This window comes from Amphibalanus amphitrite, unplaced genomic scaffold (genome assembly GCF_019059575.1).
Source record: "Amphibalanus amphitrite isolate SeventyFive unplaced genomic scaffold, NRLGWU_Aamphi_draft 000174F_arrow, whole genome shotgun sequence".
Taxonomy (NCBI): domain Eukaryota; kingdom Metazoa; phylum Arthropoda; class Thecostraca; order Balanomorpha; family Balanidae; genus Amphibalanus; species Amphibalanus amphitrite.
The window spans coordinates 345,951-373,786 of record NW_024881669.1 but is presented as its reverse complement, the minus strand read 5'-3'; the positions used below and the strand labels follow the sequence as shown (position 1 = coordinate 373,786).

The 27,836-nt window shown below is 48.4% G+C and overlaps 1 protein-coding gene across 1 annotated transcript in view; it reads right to left on the bottom strand.

Moving 5' to 3' along the window:
• Window positions 1-27,836, bottom strand: part of LOC122383818 (innexin shaking-B-like) — a 43,067-nt gene that overhangs the window by 11,381 nt on the left and 3,850 nt on the right. The window contains exons 2-3 of the mRNA XM_043370601.1: window positions 26,753-26,972; window positions 20,775-21,348 (exon numbers count right to left, since the gene is read on the bottom strand). Coding sequence (XP_043226536.1) covers window positions 20,834-21,348; window positions 26,753-26,972 — 735 coding nt within the window. The 3' untranslated portion in view covers window positions 20,775-20,833. The remainder of the gene's footprint in view (window positions 1-20,774; window positions 21,349-26,752; window positions 26,973-27,836) is intronic.

Here is a 27,836-nt window from a genome sequence, read left to right as displayed (position 1 = left end):
AAACCGCAGGAGATGATGATGAACGGGTTTATCGAAACTTGATTGGATGAGCATATCGGTAATAGCGATTTCAGTGTGTGCATTTATTGTTCATAGTGGTGTGAAATGTGGTTGGGGTACGACCGACAACCCGTCGGGGCGAATATCGCACTGGGGTACTCAAAATTTGAAGAATTTAAGACGTTTCCATGAGTTTTGAAGGTATGGATAAGTTCTAAAAATCCGGTTCTCCTTATCTGGGCCATTAACTCCATACGGTCCAGGAAAGCTGGCACACTACCTTTAAAGCGTACAGCGATCAGCGATAGTGAGAATGAACCTACCTACATGTACATAATGTAGGTAACCTGCTATTTGAGGTTGCGTTAAGTCATGAGAGGTCTTAACGCAACCTCATATAGCAGGTTACCTACATTATGTACATGTAGGTAGGTTCATTCTCACTATCGCTGATCGCTGTACGCTTTAAAGGTAGTGTCATGAGAGGTCAGTTCCTCGGTGACCGCCGGCCGCGCCGGACGTCCCGCGCCGCGCTCCGCGCCCAGGCGACTCCAGGCGGGGGTTGTGACTGGAAGAGCGGTGACCCGTGATCGCGACTGTGCGTGACCGAGGCACGATGTCTCGAATGAGTGACGGTGAGGAGGTTGCAGCAGTAGTGGGCAATGACAAGTCTCTACGGAGAGGGTCATCAGTCAGCGAACTCGTCAGAAGTTATGACGACAACGCGAACAAGCGCGATCGCTCTGAGTCTGGCGACTCGGCTCCAGCAGGGAAGAGACGACAGCCTGACGCCCACCCCGACAGACGACTGGTGAAGTAAAGACGTTGATTGAAGACGCAATGGAGGGCCTTGAAAACCGGTTGTCACTGTTTTTGTCCAGAGAGCTCCACGACTTCAAAGAAAGCCTGCTGTCAAAGTTTGAAGCTCTGAACAACCGAATCCATGACTTGGAAGAGCACGTCAACGCCAAGGACATCGAAATGGAGAAAATGTCCTCTGAATTGCAAGAGACGCGAGAGGAGATGCAACGATTGCACGACAGAGCTGAGAAGGCCGAAATGAACTCTCGTATTCCGTGCCTCATCCTTTCCGGGCGTGCCTTAGCGCCCCACCCCGACCGGCGCCTGGCTGCGCCCCTGCCGCCGAGTGACAGGTCGGCGCCCCGGGGCGCGGACTCGCCGGCCCCGTCCGACCGGAGCGGCGGACCGGCCGGCGCCGGTCGGCCGGGCGGCGGCGGCGCTGAGCGCGAGCCCCGGCTCAGTGACCGGAACGCAAGAGAAGAAGACATCAACGGCCTCGTCGACGGCGTCATCCGTGAGCGCTTCAGAGACCTGAGCTTCACAGAAGCTGACATCGACCGGGCCCATCGCCTCCCAGGACCGAACAATCGTGTTATCATCCGTTTTGTGCGGTCCGGAGCCGGTTCGGTCAGAGAACAGCTGATGACCCGGCGAATGGAACTACGTGGAAGAGGCGATCTCTTCATCAACGAGAGCCTCACCGAAGAGAAGAACCACATCTACCACTCGCTTCTAGCGGCAAGAAAAGCTGGCAAGGTCTACACAGTATTTACCAGGTGTTTGTGTGCTTGCTTGCTTGGCTTACGAACCCCAGGGTGCAGACGCCACCAGTACCAGCCGAGAACTGTATTCAGCGAGCGGGGCGGCGGTGGCCCGGGCGGCCACAGCCCAGACTGCATACGATACCGGCGCCGGCTCAGCGGCGGCTCCAGGCTATAGAGCGGGGTGTGACCACAGCAGCCACCACGATACATCTCCCCCTCTTACGCGTGTGCTAATAAGATCTCCTATATAAAGCTAAGCTGTACTCCAAGCACAAAGCTGGTTTTCTTAAACCCCGAAAATCCGACCGCTGCGAGTTTTACGAGGGCTAACGTGTACAGGGTCGTCAGCGGGCTGCACTGATGGTGGAACGGGTGCCAGCGGAGACGTCGCCGGCTCAGGCGACGGCGCAGCTGGCGGAAGCTGCTGTGGTGGTGGTGGCGTCACCACCGGGCGTGGTACTGCCACGGATGTCGGCGGCACCACCGGAGGTGGCACTGGTGCTGCCCGTTGCCCGGTTCCGTGCTGTGCCGGGACCTGTAACGGAACAGAAGGGATCAGCAGCAGGTGCCGTCGGTTGCGGCGATATTGGCAGCCGCCCAGCTCCACCAGATAGCTGCGTCTGGAGAGCCTCTGCGTGACGATGGCGGGCTCCGACCAGCTGCCCTTTTCTGTCTTGATCCGGACTCTGGCGCCGGGATGCAGCGGAGGCAGGTTGCGGGCGCCTCGCCTCTGATTGACGGTTGACTCCTGTTTCTCCTTTCTCCTTTGTGTGCTTGCTTATGGCTTGATGACGTGTGCGGGTCAGTGACGCGATGTGTGAAGCCGTACGACGCTGCGAAGTCGGCGAATGAGCTGGAAGTGAACTGCGTTCCTCCGTCTGTTGTCATCAGATCCGGTATCCCCAGTCTGGAGAACAGGCGCTTCAGCCGCTCGATGACTGCGGTGCTTGTGAGGCTGGGCAAGCGTTGAATTTCCAGATACCTGCTGAAGAGGTCCACAGTCACGAGCCAGTTGCTGTTGTTGAAGTGGAAGATGTCTGCTGCGATGTGAGTCCACGGTCTTGACGGCGTTGGAGTCGTTACCAGTGGCTCAGCGTGCTGGGAGGGCGCGTGCACTTGGCAGAACGCGCAGTGCTCGACGTGGCGCTTCAAGTCGATGCTGATCTTGGGCCACCAGACGGATTCTGCTGCTCGCTGGCGGCACTTGTTGAGCCCGAAGTGACCGTCGTCGTGTAGACGGTTGAGCATCTCTTCACGCAGACTAGGCGGTATGATGATGCAGCGGCCGTACATCAGCAGTGTGCCGCTTGTCAGGTAGAGAACGCTGATTTCTCCACGCGCGGCGAAGTAGTCCAGCATGTCGGAGTGCTTTGCTCCCTCCTTCCAGCCAGAGAGAGTCTGCTGAACCACGCGCTGGAGGAGTTCATCTGCCTGTTGTGCCCTGCTGATCTCCACCAGACGCTGCGGTGTGGCGGGTAGGTCATCGAAGACCCTCCTGCAGAAGTTGTGGACGTCTTCCTGTAGCACAGCGCCGATCGCATCGTGCTTCTGGAGTGGGTGACGCGAGAGGAAGTCAGGTACCAGGTGCTGCTTCCCTGGAATGAACACCGCTGTTGCGTTGTAACGCATCAGTCGCATGAGCATGCGCTGACACCTGATTGGCGCATCTACGAGATTTTTCGTGTTGATGAGCGGGATCAGTGGCTTATGATCCAGTTGTAGGTCGAACGACGGCAGTCCAGACAGGAACATGTGCATCTTCTCGCATGTCCAAGTTGCAGCGAGTAGTTCCTTTTCAATCTGGGCCCACCTCGTCTCTGTGTCCGTCAGACTTCTGCTGCAGAATGCGACGGGCTTGAAGATGGAACCATGCTTCTGAAGGATGCATCCTCCGATTCCGTAGCTGCTTGCGTCTGCGCTGACCACTGTCTCACGCGCTGGGTCGTAGAACGCCAGGACTGGAGCGGACGTGACGGCTGCTTTCACATCATCCAGTGCTTGCTGCTGCTGAGGCGTCCAGTTCCACGCAGCGTCCTTTTTCAGCAGATCGTTGAGGGGCCTTAGGCGCTCCTGGATGTGCGGGACGAACCTGCAGAGGTAGTTGACCACCCCTAGCAGAGACCGGAGCTCTGTGACGTTCTTTGGCTGCTGGAGCTGCTGTATCGCTTCGAGCTTCTCGTCGTCCACGGTGATGCCATTCTTGCTTATCTTCATGCCAAGAAACTTGACCTCGTCCCTTCGGAACTCACATTTCGTCTTGTTCAGCTTGAGGCCAGATTCATGGATTCTTCTGATGACGGCTTCGAGACGTGCGTCATGGTTGCTTGCATCTCCAAAAACCAGCGTGTCGTCCATGTAGACGATGACTCCAGGCAGTCCATCCAGCATCTCTTGCATCTTTCGCTGGAAGCACTCCGGAGCCAGTGAGATTCCCATCGGCAGGCGCAGGAACCTCTTCCTGCCGAACGGTGTGATGAACGTAGTCATTTTGGAGCTTGCCTGGTCCAACGGGATCTGGTAGAAGCCAGAAGAAGCGTCCAGCTTGGAGAACAGTGTCGCACCGCCCAGCTTGGACGTCAGGTGCTCCAGGGTCGGGATCGGGAAGATCTCACGCTTTACGGCTTGGTTCAGCTTTTTGTAGTCAACTGTGATCCGGACACCACTGTTCTTCGGAACGGGGACGAGCGCGGATACCCAGTCTGTGAGCTCAGTCTCTGGTACGATGATGCCCTGCTCTTCCATTCTCTTCAGCTCCTCCTCCACTGGCTTCATCAGCGGCAGGGGGACGTGTCTTGCTGTGGAGAGAGCGACCGGGACGGCATCCTCGCGTAGCCGGATGCTGATCGGTGCCGTCTTCATGAGACCTGCTTCTCCGAAGACGTCTTCATGCACCTCTCCTGTGAACTGGAGAACACCCAGACGCGAGCACGCCGACCGGGAGAGGAGGTTATCTGCTGAGTCCACTACATAGAACACCTCCGACTCCACTTTGCTTTTGAACATGATTGTCCCATGCAGCTTTCCTTTTACGGTTAGCACGCCACCGACGCTAGTGAGCGTGCTTGAGGCATGCTCAAGGGAGGGCAGGTTCAGTCGCTGGTAGGTTTTCAAAGACAGAATGCTAACGTCGGCACCAGAATCAACTTTGAAGGTGACCTCCTGACCGCAGAGACTGACTGTGATTCTCCACGGCGCGCACGCTTTGTCGATTTCACCAACGAAAGCATCATGTGGCGCTAACGGCTCGCTTGATTCTGTACGCTCTATCTGCCTGACGCTAGGTGATCGGCAGACGGCTGCGACAGTGATCCATTTTCTGACAGTTGGAACAAACTTTTCCCTTAGCGGGACAGTCCCTCGGTGAAGCATGCCGCTCTCTCCCGCAATACCTGCATGTTGTTGCAGAGTCGATGTGACGCGCTTGCTGTCGTGGCTGCGTTACAGGTGACTGCTGCTGTCGCCCGTGCTGCTGGCGCCGTTGGTGCTGCTGCTGATGGCCACGCTGGCGCTGACGGGCGTGCTGTGGCTGCTGGCGCGGCTGTCCGTACTGCGTCGGTGCTTGAACCCTGTTGACATCAAATGGACCGGAGCTGTCACGGCTGCTTACGATTTCGACGTTACGCATCATAGTAATGACGGTATTCATCGACACCTCTTCCTCGAGCGATTTGAGCTGGATCTTGCGGGACAGCTCCCTGTCGAACATCCCTGATATGAGACGATCCCGGATCCGCTCGTCAGCGTCTGCAAAGCCACAATGCTCGGCGAGAGAGAACAATGCCCTGATATACGATTCGTTGGTCTCGTGTGACCCTTGGCATCGGAGCTCGAAGTTGTGACGTTCTGCAACGAAGTTCCGTCTCGGAATGAAATACTCGTCAAGCTTGCTCTGCACAAAATCAAAATCTTTGCTTTGCTCAGCAGTTAGCTTAAAAGTTGACACGATATGCTCGGCCTGGGGGCCCATGCTATAGATCAACGCAGCTACTTGTACATCACCGTCCTCCTTGTGAAGTCCCGATGCCAGTCGGTAGCGGATGAAGCGATCACGCCACGCCGGCCACTTTTCAGGAGAGGTGAAGTCAAAGTCCTCTGGTGGATGGAAACCAGGCATCTTGAGTGACGATGCAGCACAGCAGCTACACGAAGGTCTTCAATAACGGCAGATAAAAATCACAATAATTAGATGCACGCTTCACAAAAAAAGTCACTAACGCTTGTTTATGCTTGCTTGATGAGTGGCACGGCAAGTTCAGAAGGCAGGCTGCGCCATGTTTGTGTGCTTGCTTGCTTGGCTTACGAACCCCAGGGTGCAGACGCCACCAGTACCAGCCGAGAACTGTATTCAGCGAGCGGGGCGGCGGTGGCCCGGGCGGCCACAGCCCAGACTGCATACGATACCGGCGCCGGCTCAGCGGCGGCTCCAGGCTATAGAGCGGGGTGTGACCACAGCAGCCACCACGATACACCAGGTGGGGCCATGTGTTCTGCAAAACGATTAAGTTCGGCACTAGCACTCGCGTTGACTCTATGGAGAAGGTGCGTCAGCTGGGCTTTGCAAGCAAAAACTGAACCAGTTTTCCTACATGTACCGAGTCATAAATTGTGTTGAGATGCGCGATAGTCTTGTTTCGTTCTTTTCCCGCCTTTTCAATCAGTTAGAGAAAGATATGTTTGTAGCATGGATTAACGGCAACATACCATGGTTCCGTGTAATTCCAGCATGGTTTGAGGTCGGCATTTCTAGTATGATACATTATTGCGTAATCATGCGGAATAAATTTGGTGTGTCTAGCCTCACATTGTTTGTATGTGTGTATTTCCTATTTTGCGCGTGTGTTAGATGCAGTTTCTGGCGTACCTATATCTGTGTCTCATCCCACAGTGAGAGACACGGACTCGTTACCTGATGCGCGGGCTCGCCCGGTGGCGGTGGGCTGCGTGGTGCGGCTGGTGGAGGCGATGGCGTCGGCGGCGCCGGCGGCGTGGCGTGCGTCTGCGGCCGGTGGCGGTCCGTCCTCGGCGATGCCGGCGGCGGGGCGCTGTCTGATGGCGCTGGCGGTGGTGCGGTCCGGCCCGGCGGACGGCGGAGATCGGCGCGGTGCGGCTGTCTACTCTTCTCGGTGTGCTGGCGGCGGCGGTATGATTGGCTTTTGCCGAGACATTTCCTTCCTCTTGTATCTTCTCCCACCCCCAAACCCTCAACAGTTTATGATAGCAATGTCAAGTCATTTATCAGCACCGTACCATTTCCAAATTGTCAACAATGGGTGAACTAAAGTGCTTGACTTTCAACTGCCGAGGATTGGGCAGTTCAGAGAAAAGGCGAGATGTTCTTGATTACTTGAATAACCTTCAATATGACGTGTACTTTTTACAAGACACACACTTAACGAAGCGAAAAGCTCCGTTTTTCAATACGCTATGGCCCGGCCGATGTTATCATTCGTTTGGAACGTTCAACAGTAGAGGCACATCAATTCTCTTTAATTTACGAACCCAACACAAAATTATTTATGAAGAGCACTGCCCGACAGGAAATTACAACATTATTGTCTTCGAAATGTTTATGAATACCTACATACACGCTAATTAACGTCTACGGACCAAACGACGACCGGCCTTTATTCTTTTACAATATTTGTGATAAACTTGATAGAATCTCGATAGAAAACGTAATAATCGCTGGAGATTTCAATTTTGTTGTCGACTTTAAAAATGATTCAAACTACTTACAGCAAAATAACCCAAAAGCGAGAGATGCATTTATTCAGGTAACTGAAGAACAGGGTCTGGTAGATGCATGGGCCCAGATAAATCCAGGCAAAAATCATACACCTGGTCCAAGGTCAATCCATACAAATTTGGACGACTGGATATGTTTTTTATCAGCGAACATATGACTGCACAGCTCATTGCCAGTACCATCCAGGCAGGCTATCGATCAGATCATAGTATAGTCACAATGCAGATAAATATCACCGAAAAGAAAAAAGGACCTGGATTATGGATGTTTAACGAATTGTTGTTGGAAGATAAAAATTACCTAAGCCTTATCGAAAATGTGGTTGTTGACGCCGTTAAACAATATGCTGTTCCAATATACTCTGTGGAGTTCGTCGAAAATCACAAGAACTTCGATTCAATAGAACTTACAATTGACTGTAGCTTATTTTACGAAACATTGTTGATGGCTGATGCTTATCAGGGGTGAAACAGTAAAATTTTCAAAACGAAGAGCAAGAAACTTCAGAGAACAAGAAACTAAAATAACGAACAAAATAAGCGAATTGAAAACAGCGTTAGACGCCCAACCAAATCTCTGCGGTTTTAAACACTTGGAGGAATTACAGAAGTCTCTAGAGGATATACGTAGACCGCGCATAGAAGGCTCGATAAGAAGGTCGAAAGTAAACTGGTACGAAGACGGCGAAAAATGTACAAAATATTTTCTGTCACTTGAAAAACGGAATGCAATTAAAAATTCAGTTCAGGTCATAGAACTTGAGGAAAAGATTATAACACACACAGAAGAAATACTTCAACACTTTTCGGATAATCTTCAAAATAAATACAAAAAGAAGCACATGAGTGCAGACCCTAATACGTACCTCGACAGAAACATTAAACGTAAAATACTTGAAAATGAAAAGAGTAACTTAGATAGACCTATATCAAAAGAAGAATTGTACATAGCCCTAATGAGTATGAAGAAAGGGAGGTCTCCCGGGGCTAATGGGTTTACAGCTGATTTCTTCAAACAATTTTGGGTTTATTTGGGTGGTTTTCTCTACCGTGCTTGGATTGAAAGATTTGAAAAAGGGCAAAATATTAACTCGCATAGCATGGGCATTGTTAAACTTATTCCAAAGCCAGGATCCCAGCAGAAATCGACAAAAGGATGGAGACCGATTACACTCCTTAATGTCGATTTTAAAATAATATCTGCAGCCATCTCCAATAGAATAAAAAGTGTCATACAGAAACTTATTTCACCATCCCAAACCGCATACATCAAAGGCCGCTTCATTGGAGAAAATACCCGAGTAATGTACGATGTCATTGAGCATCTAAATAATTCTTCAACATCTGGTATAGTGATGGCGATAGATTTCGAGGCTGCCTTCGACACAATTTCATGGGAATTTGTATCGTCAGCGCTAGATAAGTACAACTTCGGGATATATTTCAGAAAACTCATTAAAACTCTTTACCTCAATCCAGCATTACACTCTCGCATTCTCCTCGATGGTTTTCTTGGCCCAAAAATCACAATGGAAAGAGGCATCAGACAAGGGGATCCTATGTCAGGCTATTTATTTAATTTGATAGTAGAACCTCTCGCGAACCAGTTAAACGATTCGAAACTCATAAAAGGCATACAAATTTCTGGACAAACAGAGGTGCGAGTGTCGCAATATGCCGACGACCTAGTTCTCTTTTCAAGCCCGGAAACAAGCTCAATAAGTGGTGTCATACAAGAGCTGACCAGTTTTACTGATGTCAGCGGGCTTAAACTGAACCTAGAAAAAACAAAATGTCTCCCAATTGGTAGAAATATCCAGGAAACCGCTCTCACGGAGTTGGGGGTGACTGTCGTAAATCAGCTTAAAGTTCTAGGAATATTATTCAATAAATCAAACGAGAACATAACAGCCAATAACTTGGACCGTATTTTACCAAATATTGTCAGAGAAATAGCACAATGGCGGAGAAGACATTTAACTCTAATAGGGAAAATAACAGTAACAAAAGCATTACTTATTTCCAAAATGGTACACGTACTTACTTCGCTCCCAGATCCAAGTGAACAGTATATTAAACACATAAACAGACTTATATTCGGTTTTATTTGGAATAATGGACCTGATAAAGTTAAAAGATCAGCGTTTGTACAAAACTATCTGAAAGGTGGCCTAAAAATGGTAGAAATTTCGTCATTTGTGTCGAGTTTAAAAACGTCCTGGCTGAAAAGATTATATTGGGCGGACCAGAAGACATCGTGGGCTAAGGTCGCAAGAGGAATGCTTCCACCTATAGAAAAGGTGGCTTGTTTCGGGACTTTGAAATTGTTGGAGGTAGCTAAAAAACTTCGAAACAATTTTTGGAAGGACGTCCTCAATGCATGGGCCACATTTTGTAAAACCTATATTACTGATAAGAATGACATTTTGTCCGCTAAACTATGGTTTTCAGAATATACAAGATTTCAAAAGACCATTGTCAAGGAATGGGACAATAAAGGATTACGGTTTATCGCCGATTTATTTTGCAACGAAACAGGCTCGTTATTGAACAAAGAACAGATCAGACAAGCATACAACATTAAAATGACGTTCTTATGCTATGCCTCTTTGACAAAGAATATATCAGCTCACATCACAAACATCAACTGTAAAATGAAAAATAAAATATGCCCAATACTTCCATTTCAAATCGCTTTGCTTTCCCAAAGAAGTAAAACATCACGAATAGTATATGAGAGTCTTGTCAACGCCTTGCGCAAAAAGAAGAGCGGCGAAAACAGTAAACTTGAACAGAAATGGACAAGGGACGTAGGCATGATAAATCATGCAACTATGCATGACGTGCTAGCTTCAACAAAGAATACGTATCTACAAAGTTTACACTACCGCATAACAAACCGTACTTATGCTATGCCTCTTTGACAAAGAATATATCAGCTCACATCACAAACATCAACTGTAAAATGAAAAATAAAATATGCCCAATACTTCCATTTCAAATCGCTTTGCTTTCCCAAAGAAGTAAAACATCACGAATAGTATATGAGAGTCTTGTCAACGCCTTGCGCAAAAAGAAGAGCGGCGAAAACAGTAAACTTGAACAGAAATGGACAAGGGACGTAGGCATGATAAATCATGCAACTATGCATGACGTGCTAGCTTCAACAAAGAATACGTATCTACAAAGTTTACACTACCGCATAACAAACCGTATAATAGCTACAAATACATTCTTACAACGAATCGGGATAGCAGATGACGCGCGATGCACTTTCTGCATGAATAATGATGAAACTCTTAAACACATGCTGTGGGATTGTGCTATTGTACAAAATTTCATATCAGAGACGAAAATTTACTTAAGGGAAGAATTTCGCGTGGAAATTTGCATTGACACTGCGAACTTCTTCTTCCCTACAATAGAGAAGCTAAGTAAAATACAAATATTAATAATAACTTTGTTTAAATATACGATTACAACAGCAAAATACAAATCTCAAGCGCCTAGTAAACAATTATTCATTTCTCTACTAAAATCTGAAGCGATGAAAGAAAAGGGCGCCGCTCTCAAGCGACAGGCGACGGGAGAGGTAATAGAGAAGTGGGGTACGCTTTTAAATATATTAGGATAACTACCGCTAGATCCTCTACTTTCCAACATCCATCCATACTTATCCGCCGTGCACATCCGCCGCCGCCGCACCAGAGACTTTTGACGCCGCCCGCTGCTGACCCGCCGACCGCCGGTCGGCTGCTGCTGCCGCCCCTATTGAGGCATTGCTACCGTCGTCGATGCAGTCGTGTGAGGTGCACTCGTCGCTGGCTGCGGGCAAGCGCCTGCTGCCCCCGCTGGGGCCTTGCCTCCCCGCTGCCCGCCGCCCCCTCCCAGCCACTAGACCCTTTCAATGTGTGTTTGCCCCCCCCCCCCCCCCCAGCGTGTGTTCGAGTCATGCTATGATCGGTTAGGGAGCCAGCGGTTCGCGCGCTAGAAAGCAGGCCAGCGATACGTTTACGTTACTGCTTGTATTTGTTGTATTTGTGTAATACATGGAAAAAAAAGTCATGAGAGGCCATGAAATGCCGCTTCTGGCTGAAAACGTTTCAATGGAATGAGGTGCAAACATTTTGAAGTGGCGAGCACCAAAGTTTAGAAAACTGGTCACGATAATTTACGTCAGGAGTCGACATTGCTGTAAAAACCTTAAAGCTGGTTTTTGTAATGATAACCACAGACCTTCATATTGCGACCCCGGATGAGTAGGTATTATAATATCCCTATTATAATTTACACAAGGTTCAACACCGACCCGTGCCGTCAACCTGAAATCGCCGGCTCGGAAAGCGCCAATTCTTCGCTCGTAGTACACTGAAATCGCGTGTCTCAGCACCATTTATCCAAGGTGTTCAATGCGAATTAGCTGCGGCTAAGCGACAGCTCATAGCTTTTCCTTTCCAACTGTTTATTGGTAATACAAATTAAACGCATAATATATAGTGAAATAAGAGGAGGCACAAAAGCCAAAGGGCTTAAATCTCGGTGCCAACTCTTGTGATGCAGTGCACCGGAAATATGTATAATACAAGCGCAGACACACATACATGCATACTTACATACATACACATACATGCATGCATACACATACATACAAACATACTTACATACATACGTACACGCCTGAACACATTCATCATCTCTCATACTTCGAACATACGCTCAGTCAGAAGTTCGCCCGACCGCCGCCCCGTCGCCGGCCACCGCCCGCAGCCACCGCCCCCGCACGCCCCGCCAGGAGGCCGCGCCCGGCCAGGTCCCTGGATGAAGTTAGAAAACGCATGAGAATCTGTGAGTATCTTGTATAAATTTTTGGAAGTGGCGTGCCACCGCCCGACCGCCGACACCGTCGAGGCCTGAGCCGTGCAGGAGGATTTCCAGTTGGATGGTTTTAGGTTGAAGTGTAAAGTTGGATTGTAGGCTTCGGGATATATTTTGGTTCATTTCGTCTCTTTGTCGTGTGTATAATGGGCATGAGCAGATAAAGTGTGCTGTACTTTCTTGAGGGAAACCGCACAGACAAGCTGGAGAGTCGGTTTTTTGAATTTTGTATAAATGAGAATTTAACTGTGTCATGTTAGTCCTTAGTCTGGTGTGAAGAATGTTTAGATTTTTGCTTCCGTGTGAATAATATGTGGGTGGTTTGGATGCCGAATAATGTTTTTTGATCCACTTGTTGAAGTCTGAGAGGGGCAATTGCTTTGTGGTCTCTGGCAGTGTATTCCATTGTTTTCCTGTGAGAGTAAAGAAGGAGCGTTGATGTGTTGTTGTCCGGGTTCGAGCTAAAGTATGGTGTCTAGCGTTTCGAAGTGTCATGTTTATGTCATATTGTCGTGTACGTGGGATGATAGTTGTGATATAATTTGGAGTACTGTGGTTATCAGGTCTGCTTAATTTGTGATAGAGTGTCAATCGATGTGTTTGTCTTCTGGTTGTCAATTTGTCCCATCCTAATTCGGTGCGTAGTTTGTCAGATGGTGTTCTAAACAGGGTCCCAGTCGTCAGTCTCGCTATTCTGTTTTGTAACGTCTCCAGTCTAGAAATGTCTCTTAAAGTGATATGTCCGTCGTACACAGTGTCACAATAGTCAAAAATAGGTAAAATGTACGTTTTGTAAATTTGTTCTAGGATATGTCGAGGAAGATATTTTGCAATTGAATATAATGGGCTGGTATTTTTGTTTATTTTGCTTATAATTTCGTTTACATGTTCGTGGAATCGGAGATCGTGAGAAAACGTCAGTCCAAGATGTTTATGAGTCTCATCTTTCGGTATAGGAGTGTCAGCAAAATGAAGTGTCGGCTGTTGGTGTGACTTTATAAGTGAGAATGTTTGTTGACTAGTTTTTGCTGAATTGAATGAAATGGCCCAGTCTTGTCCGTATTTGTAAATTTCGTCTAAGTCTCTTTGTAAGGTCGTTTGGGTGTTTTGTAGTGTGTCTGGTGAGTGGGAGGCATATAAAGAGGTGTCGTCTGCAAATAATAAAATGTCGTTGTTTGTGCGTTTTGATAGATCGTTTAGATAAATTAGTGCTAGAAGAGGTCCAAGTACCGATCCCTGGGGGCATCCTGCGTTAATTTTGCGTTGTTGAGAAAAGGAATTTCGAATTTGTACTCGTTGTAATCTATTACTAAGGTAAGATTTTAGCCAGTGGAGAAGTGTTCCTGAAATTCCGAATTCATTTTCGCATTTATATAGTAATCCTTTATGCCAGATCTTGTCAAAATATTTCGAGATGTCTAGGTATATTGCCGTGAAGTCTTGTCCGGTATCTAAAGCCTTATATAGGTTGTGTGTTAAGTAATGAAGTTGAAGTTCGGTGCCATGTTTTTTGCGGTAGCCACTTTGTTTATCTGTCAAAAGGTCGTGTTCTGTAATGTGTCCGTAAATTTGCCTGTATACAATTTTTTCGAAAATTTTAGAAATGGCCGATAATATGCTTATGGGCCGGTAGCAAGTTGGATCAGAAGGGGACCCTTTATTTTTGAAAATTGGTTTGATGTTCGCCTTTTTTAGCTCGTCTGGATAAATGCCTATTGATAATGATTTGTTAAATAGTTGAGACAGTGGTTTTGCAATTAGGAGTGCTGTTAGTTTTAAGAACTTTACGGGAAGGCCGTCTGGTCCGGTAGATTTGTTGGTGTCTAGAGAGTTAAGTATTTGAAGTACTTCATGTTCGTCAGTCGTAATGTTGTCGAGGGCTGGTATCGGAGTCATGTTTGCGGTAGTTGTCGGTGGAAGTCGTGTGTCTGGTATGTCAAGTGTGGATTGTAGAGCAAAATGTTCGTTTAGTAATGTCGCCTTGTCTTGTTCGTCGTTTAGTATTGTGCCGTCACGTCCGAGGAGTGGTGGAATTGTATTATTTTGTTTTCTCCCTGTAATTGAGGCAAGTGTTTTATGATATTTGTGTAAGTTTTGTTTATCGTTCAATAACTTTTGCACCTCTCTTTGCATGTACTCGTTTTTTAACCGTCTGTTTATTGCTGTGACTAAGTTACGTTGACACCTCCATCTCGTCCAGTTACTTTCAGTTTGCGTATCCTTTGCTAGTTTAAACAGTCTATCCCTTTTACGTATGGTTCTTTTCAGCTCTGATGTTATCCAGTATTGTCATTTTTCTTGCGTTTCAGTTTAATTTTTGGAATTGCTGCTGCCGCCGCGTTGTGTAAAGAAGTAATAAATTCTGATGTTGCGGTATTTATGTCCTTGTTCATGATGCTTTCCCAGTCAGTGTCAGTCAGTGTCCTAGTTAAAAGTGGTATGTCCATGTTTTGGTAGTCCCAAATAGTTACAACAGAATCGTCGTTGTCTAATGTCGGTCGTGCGAAGTCAAGTGTTACAAATGTTGGAAAATGATCTAGGTTTGCAAATGATGATAGTATTCCGCTTTGTTGAATTATTTCACTGTTGTTAGTAAATATAAGGTCTCTAAGGTTGTTTACGTTTGTCGTGATTCGGGTAGCCTGTTGAATAATTTGATAAAGGTTTAACGTCTGCGCAGTGTCTTTGAGTTTTTGGTCAAATAGAGTCGTTCCACTGTGCTGTGCGATAGGGTGGTCAAGATAAATGTTTCCCGCGTTAAAGTCTCCTAATGAAATTATTGCCGTCGGTGTATGTGTTTGTGCCTTACATATAGTTTCAGAAAAATTGTCTAAGAAGGTTTGTAGTCGGTCGCTGGGAAGGTTAGGTGGGAGATAAATACTACTGACTATGAGTGTGAATTTGTGTGTTTTTATTTTGGCCCAGACCCATTCCTCATTCCCAGACTCGATATTTGACAATTTTTGAACCGGAAAAGATTTGTGTACATATAGTGCTACGCCTCCTCCATGTCGCGTTCTGTGTTTTGTAATGGGCGGGTGAAAGTCATCTAGTGTATACTGGCTGTCAGCCACCGAATTGTCAAGTTTTGTCTCTGTTAGTGCTAGAATCTGTATGTCGTTTGTTTGTATGAATTGTTCAAGTTCAGCGATTTTGTTTTCTGAGGTAATGCTATTGATGTTGATATGCGCAATCGTGATCTGTTTCGTCTCTGTAGGGCCTGGATTGAGTTCAATGCCGTGCATGGTGAGCAACATTTGTATGTTCATGTAGGAGCCGAGTAGTGACCACTGTGAGTTAGTCAAAATAGGGCAAGGTAGGTCATGTCTGGTTGTGTGCACATTTGGTAAGGATAGGACTGGTCTTGGTCTGGTTGGGTACAAGTCGGTAGGTAATGCAGCAGCAGCAGTCCAAGACGGCGGCAGCGGCCGGTCGGCGGCCCGTAGCACACCGGCGGCCGAGAGAAGTCGCGGGCCCGGCCGGACGCGCCCCCCCAGCAGAACGACGGCGGCAGCAGCCGACAGGGTCGGACGAGCAACAGGCAGCGCCGGCGAGCGGACTGGGGACAATCGCGTGGGCTTGTTACGTACGGAACAGAAGTTACAGAAAATCAAGCAGAACACAAAGATTAAGCGTAACATAACAGCAGGCACACCTGAGGTGCAGTGTGCGGGAAGCACAAGTACTAAAAATAATCAAGTAAGGCAAATGAAGCGCGTAATGGTAAGTAAATACAGTGGTGCTACCTTAAAATATAATGTCTCGTCAACAAAAGAAACATACGTGCAATGGCAACTTAGTGACAAAAATAGCGCGTCAACAGAAGAAACGTACATAATATGGCAAATAAAGTAACAATATAATAGCGTCGACAGAGAGTCATACATTATGTGGCAAATAAAGTGGCTATACAAATATAATAGCGGTCAACAGACGAAACACATAATAAAGCAAACTCATCCCTTTAAACGACCACGCACACATGTTTACTACATACGTACTGCTTGCATACAACAACTAACAATGACGCATAAATAAAGCACGAACAACCGCAGCTCCCTGCCCCTGGATGAACCCTCCCCACCCAGCCCCCCCCCCCCCACACACACCGGTCAGTCGACCCAGGAACAGTCAGCGGCCACAGCCTGTCAGCGCAACAAAGGTAGTCAGGCGCCGCCCGCTCCGTCGGAGGGAGCCCATCAAACCGCTGACAGCTGACTCGGGAGCAGTCAGCGGGAGGGACAGAGCGGGAGAGCCAGGCGCCCCCACAGGGAGAGAGGGGAGCCGGGACGCGACAGACTCAGCTGCGACGCTGAGCGGAAGGCACGCACCGCGCCGCACAGATTGAGGTCGAAAATAAGGCGAGCCCAATGACAAGCGAGCATATAATTGGATTAGTCAAATGAAGAATTAAATACGTCTGGTAAAGCGAGAAGGGGATATGGAGACTAACCCCGCGTTCGATGCCTCTCGGATGACGAAGATTCTACGTCGTCCGGCCAATCACGTTTCAAGCCGCAGCCGAGCCCCCGCTGACCTTGAACGGGATTGGCCGAACGACGTAGAATCTTCGCCGTTCGAGACATCGAACGCGGGGTAAGGATCACAGACTAAACTGAATTTGAAGTTAGATGCTGACGCCTGACACTTGGTATAAACTGGACACAAACACGCTCTCCTCTTAAAGGGACCCTCCCACCTTCAAAAAAGTTAATGAATTGGCATGAAAGTGATGTCGCTCGGTTCAGAAAGAGTGAACACGAATATCTACCAAATTTCATCGAAAAATATCCACTGGTTTTCAAGATATTAGACTTTTACTTTTGTTTACTTTTTGGGATCTTCGCTGTTTCTAGCGACTTTATTTTAGAAGTGCGGCGTTTGCGGCAGATGTTGCGCGCAAATAGCATATACCACCGCGTGCTACAAAACGTTTTAGTCAAACATTTAAAAATCGTTAGATATCAGCGCTGACGTCACACATTCAGAGGGGTATTCCTAAGCATTAGCCCCTCTGAATCAAAATGCTGCAATTTTGAAATTCAATATTTCCGATATAAGGCATTTCTCGATGTTGTGAGTGCCGAAACCGGTAATTGTGAGCCAGGGACCCCATTTTGGCTATCTCAACTCAAATCTAATGTTAAGGTGGGAGGGTCCCTTTAAGAGTTCAGGTTCTGTCCATTTACTTTCACACTTTTCAGCTCGCCCTTTGAATCCATACGTTTACTGAAGTGCGGAACAACGAATATTTGAATAAAATAAATACAACATTTAAAAACAGACTTTATATTAATTTATCTCCGCTGAACCGCATCAACTTCATGAGTCAGCCCCCTCGAATGCAATGCGAAGGCGACGCGATACCAAATTTTTGGACCCAGTTGCGGCATTCAACAGTGGGCGATATTATTATATATGGAACGGTTGCCTTTGCATAATACTCAAGTTGCGCGATAACTTCTTTCGAAATCATGCAATGCCAAATTTTAGGATGGCGCCGCACTCAATATCGCCGATAACCTTTGCGTCACCAAAAGCTAGGCTTTTGACAGATTCGCGGCTCAAGTTGATACACAATTCCTTCCGATAAAGCCGCAAACAGACATGATTGATTTCAGATTAGGCCACCCAAATATGGATCATTGCGCACACAGCGGCGGCGAAATCAACCAGATACGGGCGGCGGGCGCAAACACCCAGTGAATCCATCGACAGCAGCGCCAAGAAATTGGAGCCGATATGCAGTGCCGGGTGAGCCCGCCCAGTGAATGACGCCGCCTGTCCGCGTCAGAGTGACGTCACGGGCGCCACCGCACGTGACGTCACGACACAGGAGCGTGACGTACATACACGCCCCTGTATAATTTGCCCGTCACACGACGGTGGCCGGTGCCGCGGCCAGGCCATGCGTCGTGGACGACAGAAGCCAGCAGTGGCGTACCGACGACCCGGCGCGGCCCAAGTCGCATGACAAGGCGCGTCATAAGTCGCATGTCAAGCCTAATAGCAAACAATCAAACGGACACGTCAGGCGCCAGAGCCGTTGCTACATAGTTCCCAGGTCAATGCAATTACTCTGATCGATCGAAATGAGCAACCATTGACCAATAATAGTAGTAAGCAATAGGTGTAGAGTAGATTTGTGCAACTCATTTTCCAATGCACAAACCTGCTTATCAACATAAGGCAAATGAAAAGCCAACAAATTACAAAAAAAGAGCGTAAAGTCCCGTAGATAAGCTGGCAGAGCGTTGCCCAGTTTTGAGTCGCTCCCGCGCTCTTTACCATAAAACTATAAACTCCTAACGGCAGTGATGCGGAGCCGGAGCCGGAGTCGGAGCCGGAGCCGCCGGAGCCGGCATATTTTGCCCGGAGCCGTGAAACAATATAGCCCGGAGCCGGAGCCTGAGCCGCCAAAAAAGGGGGCGACTCCGGCTCCTTTTTATTTTTTGAAGAGGAAAAAAATAATTGACCTAGTTCGGTTTGACAGTACAAGGCAGTAAAACATATGGTACTATTGGTCTCAAGATAAGGGCCCAGGCGACCTGTAGTTTTGGTGCGGTGAATACCCTCACCCTCGCCACAACTCGAGTGGGGGTGGCGCTGGCTGGGAGAAGGGGTGCACTCGGCCCGAGTTGTGGCGAGGGTAAGGGTATTCACCGCATCAAAACTACAGGTCGCCTGGGCCCTTATCTTGAGACCAATAGTACGTCATGGGCCATCAAGTGAATGAAAAAAGCCGAATATCCCCAGTATCCCACAGTACGCAATCAACTTCCTGTCTGCTCCTCCCCCCCCCCCCACGTCTACTACATCCCCAGAACATGAGGACCGGTCATCAGGTGACGGCCATTGTTTTGAAGCCAGTGCAGTGGACTGCGACTCCCAGCACCGTCTCTTCCCCCCCCCCCCCACCCCCCCCCCCAATGCAGCCGAGACGGGTGTCAGCTTACGATGGTTCAGTGAACTCCGATTCGCGGCGACTGCGTTTCCAATGCCATCGCTTCCTAGTCCTTTGTTCTGCCTGTTCTCTCCGAGGTGCGTTTGTGCGGGGACGCGGTGAACCGGTCATGGCAAAGAGTAACACGTATAACCAATCCAATTTTTCTTCCACCCGTATTTAATTGATTGCATAGGGGATGTACTGAGTCGGAGCCGGAGCCGCCGGAGCCGGACCATTTTACTCGGAGCCGGAGCCGGAACCGGAGCCGCCATAACATTTTACCCGGAGCCGGAGCCGATTTTTTCTCCGGAGCCGGAGCCGGAGCCGGAGCCGTCTGAAATTTCCACGGCTCCGCATCCCTGCCCAACGGGGATGGTCCGCAGTTGGTGGCACTCACCGAAGCCAGTTGAATAGACGGACAGACAGTAGCGGCGGAACACCTTCAATTAAGGGGGGGGGGGGGGGCACTGCCGACTTTTGGTCCCATTCTTTCCATGCAGCGCCCATAAGGCTAATGTTAAAATGCCAAAATCAAAGGGGGGCACGGTGCCCCGGTGCCCTCACCGTTCCGCCGCCTATGCGGACAGAGTGTGTCCGAGTTCAACGTATATCAAAAGTAGGATGCAACTTGAACTGATGCTCATACCATAGGTCAAAATAATATGAAATTCATCATTTTGATACATTGTTGGAGGAACGAGATGAGGTCAATTTTCATCCCACCTTTGATAATCATGCCCAAAGAAACGTCGCACTACATAAACTGTACAAATCATCAACTAATTAGCCTATTAGCGGATAATTTTCAGCGCAGCGAACTTCTGATCTTGCTACCAAGTACTCTTGAGACCATTCCAAGCGAGGCCACCGCACACTATCCATCCGGCCGGGTTACTCGGCTGTCGCAGTAGCGATTTTGTCGCGCCAGTGCTGATTCTTCAAGCAGAATATTTCACCGTGAACATGTAGGTACCGGTTGAATTCCAAGAAATTATATTTTTGAAGGAATAACTAAAATTATAATCAGTGTGCAATATTTCGTGACACACGGAACAGAGTCAAGCAGACTACAGTTTGAAATATAAAACTACTCATAACTTGTACACATATCAGTAAAGATGCAAAATTAACTCATAATATTGCAGCTTGAGTACAATAACTTAGAAGGTTGACGACTCTAAAATATCCTAAACTTTAAATATTTACTTAATAAAGAATATTCACCTCATACGACACAAACTTTGGTATTTCGAATTGTTAGCAACTCGGACCATAAAGGATGCATTACGTAACGGCTGCGGGTTTTCTCCTGCTAAGTCGGAAAGTTGTTTTCGGTCATTGCGTATATATCTTTAAGGGTTAAAGCCTTAAAAATAATTTCACAATATGCGATGAATGCACCTACAACTCTGAGACATTCGGTTGGTTATTCGACCGCGCGCGCGCGATGTAGAGACTCGCGCGAGAAAACCGCTCCTGTAACAGCCGAACGAAGTGGCCGAATGGCTAGTGTGCGGTGGTCAACACTAACAGCCCGCATTTCTTCTCAACTATTTAGCATTTACAAGTTGTCACTGCTGACGAAGGTGCAGAGCGAGGTGCGTTTCATACAGATCCCCCCGTTCAGCCGTGTGGGTACTGACCTGGCATGAGGCGCTCAGACCCGGGCGGGGGCCTGCGAGCCCGCACGGCCGTTCCTGTCTCAGGCCTCCGAGTAGTCCTTGCCCTTGTGTCCGAGGCGCCGGGCCAGGTCGCACATCACCTCGCTGAAGATGACGGCGTCCATGTTCTGTCCGAGCATGTAGAGCAGAAACCAGTCGCCGATCCGCGACCGGCGGATGATGACGCTGATGGCGTCCCGGCTGACGAACCGCAGCCGCATCTGCAGCGAGACGGCGCGCAGCTTGGGGCTGACCATGAGCAGCAGGCGCGCCATGCTGTTGAGCAGCGTCAGGCCGGCCAGGATCAGAAACCAAAACCACAGGAACAGGTACAGCTTCTCGTTGACGATGTTGAGCGGCAGGATGCAGAGCACGTCCAGCACCTCGATGTTGCTCGACGGCCCGTACTTGCGGAAGATGCACTTGGTCATGCGTGGGAAGACGCGGACGAGCGGGTCGATGCGCAGCTCCGGGTCCTGCTCCGCGTAGGCGATCACGTCTAGGCCCAGCGTCAGAAACTCGCCGTCAAAGAACCGGTCGATCAGAAATATCTGACCTGAAACAAACACACGAAAATGTAAGTTACACTGTTGTAGCCACAACAGCGCTATGCGTCGACGACAGTTCTACGCAAATAATGGATGCGCTGATAGTCCAAGGTCCCAGCTGACCGTCTAAGCGTGTTTGTTCACTGTTCGCCCAGTCAGTGTAGCAAAGACATTGCCTGATAACTGCTCATAATCACCCCGGTTGGTCAAGACAATGCAAAAATCCGTAACTGTTTTCCGACAGGTAAGTCGTCAAATTCAATAACGGGGCCACCGGGCCTGGTTCAGTGGGGAGGTGGAGGTAGCGAGGGTGTCCGCAGCTGACACGTAAAACCACCCCGACTCGATGAAGGAGCCGCACCTAGCTAGTAGGGATGATCTTGTTACACAGACTACACACCAGCCGTCCCCTTCATGGTACGCCAGCGGCGAAGGTGCGCGGCGGAGGTGCGGATCGCAACGTGCGTCGAACCAGGGCCAGGGACGCACGGGGCCGTGGTGGGTCAATGCGACAGCCAGCACCGTCCGCCGTCGCTATACACACACAAGGCCACGACGTAACTACACGGCCGCAGGCGATTACCGGGCTAACCCGTCCCGCGTACGAGAATGGTTTGATATATGTGACCATTTGTCACAATGACATAATGCCACACGCCTGGATACATATAACGAAGGGGGTTAGGGTATCGCCTCATATCGTCAATGCTCTGAGCGCATATCTGTGCTGATGCATATTTTCAATCCAATTCGGGCCTATGCTATGTCACAGAAAAATAAATAATTCAAACGGAGGCTAGGCGCTGGGCGGGCGGCGACATTGGAGTCCATCAGCCGGTTAAATGTCAAACAGGTACTCGAGCGACCGCCTTTTCAGACCTTAACCCGCGACCTGGTGGGGGGGGGGGGCTATTTTTTGCCCCCCCTCCAGACTTTTCGATATATCTCCAGAACCGCTGCGCCGATCGTCACCAAACTTTCAGTACCCTCCCGGTCATCAATTTTACACATTGTGACCAAAAATTTTTCCAAAAGCTATGATAGGCTGGCCGAAAATGACGTCAGAGTGACGTCATGTTCTGCCGTTTTCGACCCAAAAAAGGGTTTCGCGGGAAGAGCTGTCAGGTCTATAGCTTTGCAAATACAGAAAAATGTTTAGGACATAAAAGCTGTAGAATTGACAGGGCTACAAAACTGCTATCTCGGATTTTTGATTTTTTTATTTTGACCCCCAAAAATCAAAAAATAGATTTTTGGGATATAATAGTCAAAAAATCCAAAGTGTTTTGAATTTCGCAAAAACCGGAATATATGTGATAGTCCTTACCGCCTTCCATCCACATACCAAATTTTAGATTGATACCTCTTTTTTTGGCGAAGTTATAGCGAAAAAACTGTTCAAAATTGATGACGTCAAATTTTCAAACTCAATTTTTAGCAGTTCTAGACCTCGTAGTGCAAAACAAAGACCACCATTAGACTCCCCGTGACAAGCTGCATCGAATCGATACCCTTTTTATGCAAAAATATCAACTTTGAAATTTGACCTTTTTTGACCTGACCTTGACCTGACCTCCACCAGAAAGTGACCTAAACCGTACCTGATGGTCTTATAACCAACACCATTGGGTTGGAAATGAAAAACTGGCCATAAAACATGCATCGCACAACCTTAGTAAAGTTGGGTTCATGTGGTGACCCTTGGTGACCTTTGGTGACCTGACCTGTGACCTGACCTGGTATGACCAGTGACCTCTAATAGCAACATATGTACTAGACAACTGACGTCTTATCGCTGATTTTCGACAAAATGCGTTTTACTCGGTGTTATAGCGCTTTCCCTAGAAGCCCCGTGAACGGTGAAACATTTTATCTTTGACCTGACCTGTGACGTCATCGGTGACCCCGAGGTCAATAAAATTTGGTTTCCCTCAACAAATTTGACAGGGCTATCGAACGCCGTTTGAATTTTGCGGATCCGCCCAGTAGTTTCGGAGATACGAGGGGGGGGCAAAAAATAGCCCCCCCCCCCCCCCCCCACCAGGTCGCGTTATAAACAGACCCCACCAGGGCGCGGGTTAACCGCCTTTTCAGCTGATATCCAGGTGCGCATAGGTATGCCTGAATTCATCATATATGTATCCACGCATAAGCATGCACATTTCACACAAACGGCAGGCTTGACGAAAGTGAAAAGTGTCGCCAGCAACCGCTAATTAGAAGCGACTTCCGACAAATTCACAGCGGACCTTTGATGTGAAGGGTCAACGCTGAAAAGCAGCAACAAACGAGCAATCTAAACGAGCAGGAACAAACGAGAAATCTAAAGCACTCGGCCGTTCCCAGGTGAAAAAAGCTGAGTGACGCATTGACAGCACTCTGAGACAGTCTGCCAAAATATGGCATACAAAGGTATCAGCCACCAGTCGTAAATGGGATGCTGCTAAGTTCCGCGGGCCCATCGTCAACTTCTTTACACGCAGCATGTTGGATATGTAACTGTAATCAACGAACGTTTATGTGCGCATGTAAAGGCTGCGCACCTGCTTGGCCTACAGGCAGGCGCGGATACAAGGGGGGGGGGGCCATGGGGGCCATGGCCCCCCCTTGGCCGATTTTTTTCAAAAATAAAATAAAAAGTTAAAAAGTTAAAAAGCTGAAAAGGGGGCCTCCTGAAAATAAAGTGGCCGAAATCCGATGAGTTTTTTTTTTAACCTACCCACTTAGTTATTTCTTAGAAGACTAGCTGGGAAGACTTCTTTGTTAGAAGATTGGTAAAGCTTTTCATAACTTGGAGGTCTCTTATACTCGCAGAGATGACCACTTTTACAGGGCCTCGTAACCTGCACAGAGGGCCTCCAAGCCTGCACAGATGTTGAGATGTTGCCTGAACAGCTAGATAAGCTCAATAGACGCAGTTTTTTTTTGGGGGGGGGGCCCAACAAGTGGGAAGATGGGGCCTCCAACAGGTGGGATTATGGGGGGGGGCCTCCTGGTTTCTAATGGCCCCTCCCTTGGAGATTTTCTGGATCCGCCCCTGCCTACAGGAGATACAAGTCATTTCCTCAGCAATTTTCTCGTTTCCTGTCGGGACGGGCTGCAGTTAACACTCCAGGGACGCATTATGAGCCCACCAAAACCAGGTGTACTCGATTAACCGCTAAATCCCGGGCCGGACAGCCGCCGTTCGGCGATAGCATCGTACCGCGTCGCACACGGACCGCCGATGGGCGCGCGGCGGGCATTTGACACCTGCAGTGCCCATGGGGCCACTCGGGCGTGCGTAAACGACATCGGCGGCGCACTGTGGCCATTAGCGGCCGCCGGTGCCGGTCGGCGGCCCCTTCCGTATTTATAGTGTGGCCGGTCGATGGCCAGCACAAGGCCCGACCCACTTCAGGCGCTGTATGAATGCCGCACCGCGACACACGACACAGGACACACAGTGCCACAGCGGCACACGGCACCGGCCCGGCCGTCCCAGTCCGTCCCACCAAGCGCCCGCTGGTGGCGCCTAGCAGACTGCTGCTCAGAGCGCAGAGATCGATCCAACAATCCTGTGATTTCAATCCAATAGAAATATGAATCCGGAGGCTTAGCGACTCTGTGCTGTGCAATTTTCAGCAAATCACTTTCTGAGACGTTGAAACCGTATTTGAAGCCAAGTGACTCATATTTTCCCCTGACCTGATTCCCCGCTGGGTGCCACTCAACTAGCTGGCTACTATTAGTGGGCCAATTTCATTATCTAGAACACAGTACGTGTTCCTGAAAGCAACTAAATTGACCGAACCTGCAGCAGCTGTAGTAAGTGTGTCCACTGAATTTTGTAACCGGTTCAGCTCCCGTTATGTAAAACACGATTTATTATGGAATGCTGCAATTTGACCCAGGTTGATGAATGCATTTTCAAGGCGAAGATAAGAAGCAAAAGATCACCGGAAACAATGTGAGTGGCTTTCAAATAACTCATTGGAAGCATTAGAAGCCACTCAAGCAAGCCGCCAGTAGTTCAGTGCCGGAAAAGTGAACAGTCTTCATACAAAATAGCACCCAATGACTACAAAAGTTCACTCTCCTTTTAATTTGGAATGCATTTTCAGTCCTTTCCCAATAATTAAATGTTTATGTGATTGTTTTAATGTCCACAATAATGATTTTATCCACCGTGTTGGAAATACATAGAGACCCGTGGAAACCGCACATCCGATTCGAAACGATACATTAGAAGGCATTAGAGGGCAAAAGCATTGTAACGGCAACATTTAAACTCTTCATTTTCCACTCTCTCATACCGCCCTTTTTAAGTCACTATGGACTTTCTTATGGAGACCCCGACTCAAGTGTTTCTAGAACATTATACCCATCAACATATCAATTCGGTATCGTGGCCTGAATGCACGTCCGGGCACAGATTCAAAAGGAGTCCCACTGACAAAAGGAGTCTCGACCTGCGAGTGGCGTCTCTAGACGGCGACCCGATGACACCGCCGACACCCTCGTATGGGGTCAGATCGCTGCATAGAGCGGACACCACCACGACAAAGAGCTCCACATCAGATAGCGGACTGCCAGCAGCCCTTTCAACAAAAACACTGCGTGCCTTTTCAGAATCTCAGTCAACAAAAAGCAGGCCGAGGAGTCGGCCATTTTACCGAGCCTTCATTACTCATCACTCATCAGGCCAGTCAGCACATATCGAACGGTCGATTCCTATACACGGCTCGGGCGTGCTCCGTCAACTGCAGGGAACGAGCCCCGGCCTGGATAATCATCTACTAATGGGGAGCGCCGACAGCGCTGATTGGAGGCCTAAACCGCGGCAAAAGGCGTCACATTGCGTGAGAAATAAAACGCCGCCAGACATCCTCCGGGTCCAGAGTCTTGGGAACGGCGATCACCAAAGGGTGGCACGAAATGGGGTGACAAGACTGCGGTCGGGGCATATTAGGATGAGCCGAATCGAACTGCTAGCACGCACAAGCTGGTCAGCATTATAGCCAGGCTCGTGGCACATGAACCAATAACCGCCCCAATTCCTTACGTCATAGAGAGAAGATTTATCTTTAAACTGGGCACTATTGGGAAGGTATCTTACTTTTCAGATTCATGCTCAAACAAGTCGAAGAGGAGAGTACACTTTTGACAAACAGCATTGATTGCTGATCAAGCATTGCAGCATTGGTAAAAACAAGCATTAAATGTATTATAGCGACTCAAAAATATTGCAAATAGTAAATACTTGAAGTCATAATTGACTCCAAGGAAAGAAATTGAACAAATTATTAATCTCGCAATTACAAGTATAGTCTCTTTTGTCTCAAATAAAACTTGTTTAAATAAAAATTGGACAACAAACATCGCCGATTGATGAAAGATACTTCGTACTCGGGCAGTTGGCAGCGTACTCACCTACGACATTTGCCAGGGCGAGCAGCTCACAGAAGAAGAACTTGTAGAACCACCAGTTGTGATGGCACAGGTTGATGTGCAGGTAGTCGAGAAGCATCTTCTTCTTTTGTTTCTTTTCTACGTCTGCCACGAGGCCAATGTCCATGTCGAGAAGCAGAGAGTGGATCTTCCCGCCCTCCCAGTTCTTCCAGAGCCACCGCGGGATGTAGAACAGGATCGCCTGTCGGGAGGTACCGGCCACGTCACCGATCATTCACCGGTAACACAAAGTTGAGGGGATGCACCGCCACTGGAACACTCCGTCCCAAACAAGAGTTAGAAATAGGAGCGGATTCCCAGCCAGACGCGACGAGCCATCCGGCACAGGTGCAATGTTTGTTGAACGGACCGAATCAATCACAACTTCACCATTCTATCAAACGTAAACTGTCAATGATGTGAAAAACGAATTGTTTACATTTGAGCCTGCTTCCGAAAGGAAACAAACATTTGCACAGAGTCTCTAACAAGCTGTGACAGTTAGACGATGCGCGAACGGCTGACGCGAAATTAATGAATCGGCTCCGCACGGGGCACAACTGTTTAGATTTCGTGTGAAGCAATGCCAAGACATACAAACAATGAGCTACATAAGCATGGACGATGATCGTCCACGTAAGTTATCAGAGAGCATTGATCAATGGTAGATAGGGTGCAAATCACGGAGACATTCTTAAACAGGACAGAAGGTCAGTCTACTTCAGAAGACTGTACAGTGTACCATTTATATTTTCTCATAAAATAAATAATCGTCACCTTCTCAGCAGTTTAGTTACGTTTGAGCTGCTCGGGTATCTGGGCTTGATCAGCAAAAACTTATCGCACGCGTTGAGAGGGTTTAGCACAAGGTTCTGATGTGGTCAACGGACAGCACGAATCCCCCCTTCCCCGTTCGACTCTCTGTAGTGTTAACCCTATTAGTGGCAGGGGGGGGGGGGTTGTTTTCATCCACCCCTCAGGTTTTTCGGGAATATCTCCGAAACCGCTGAAGCTACGATGCTGAAATTTTGTGACTTTTCCTAAAACTAAATTGGGCACATTCCCT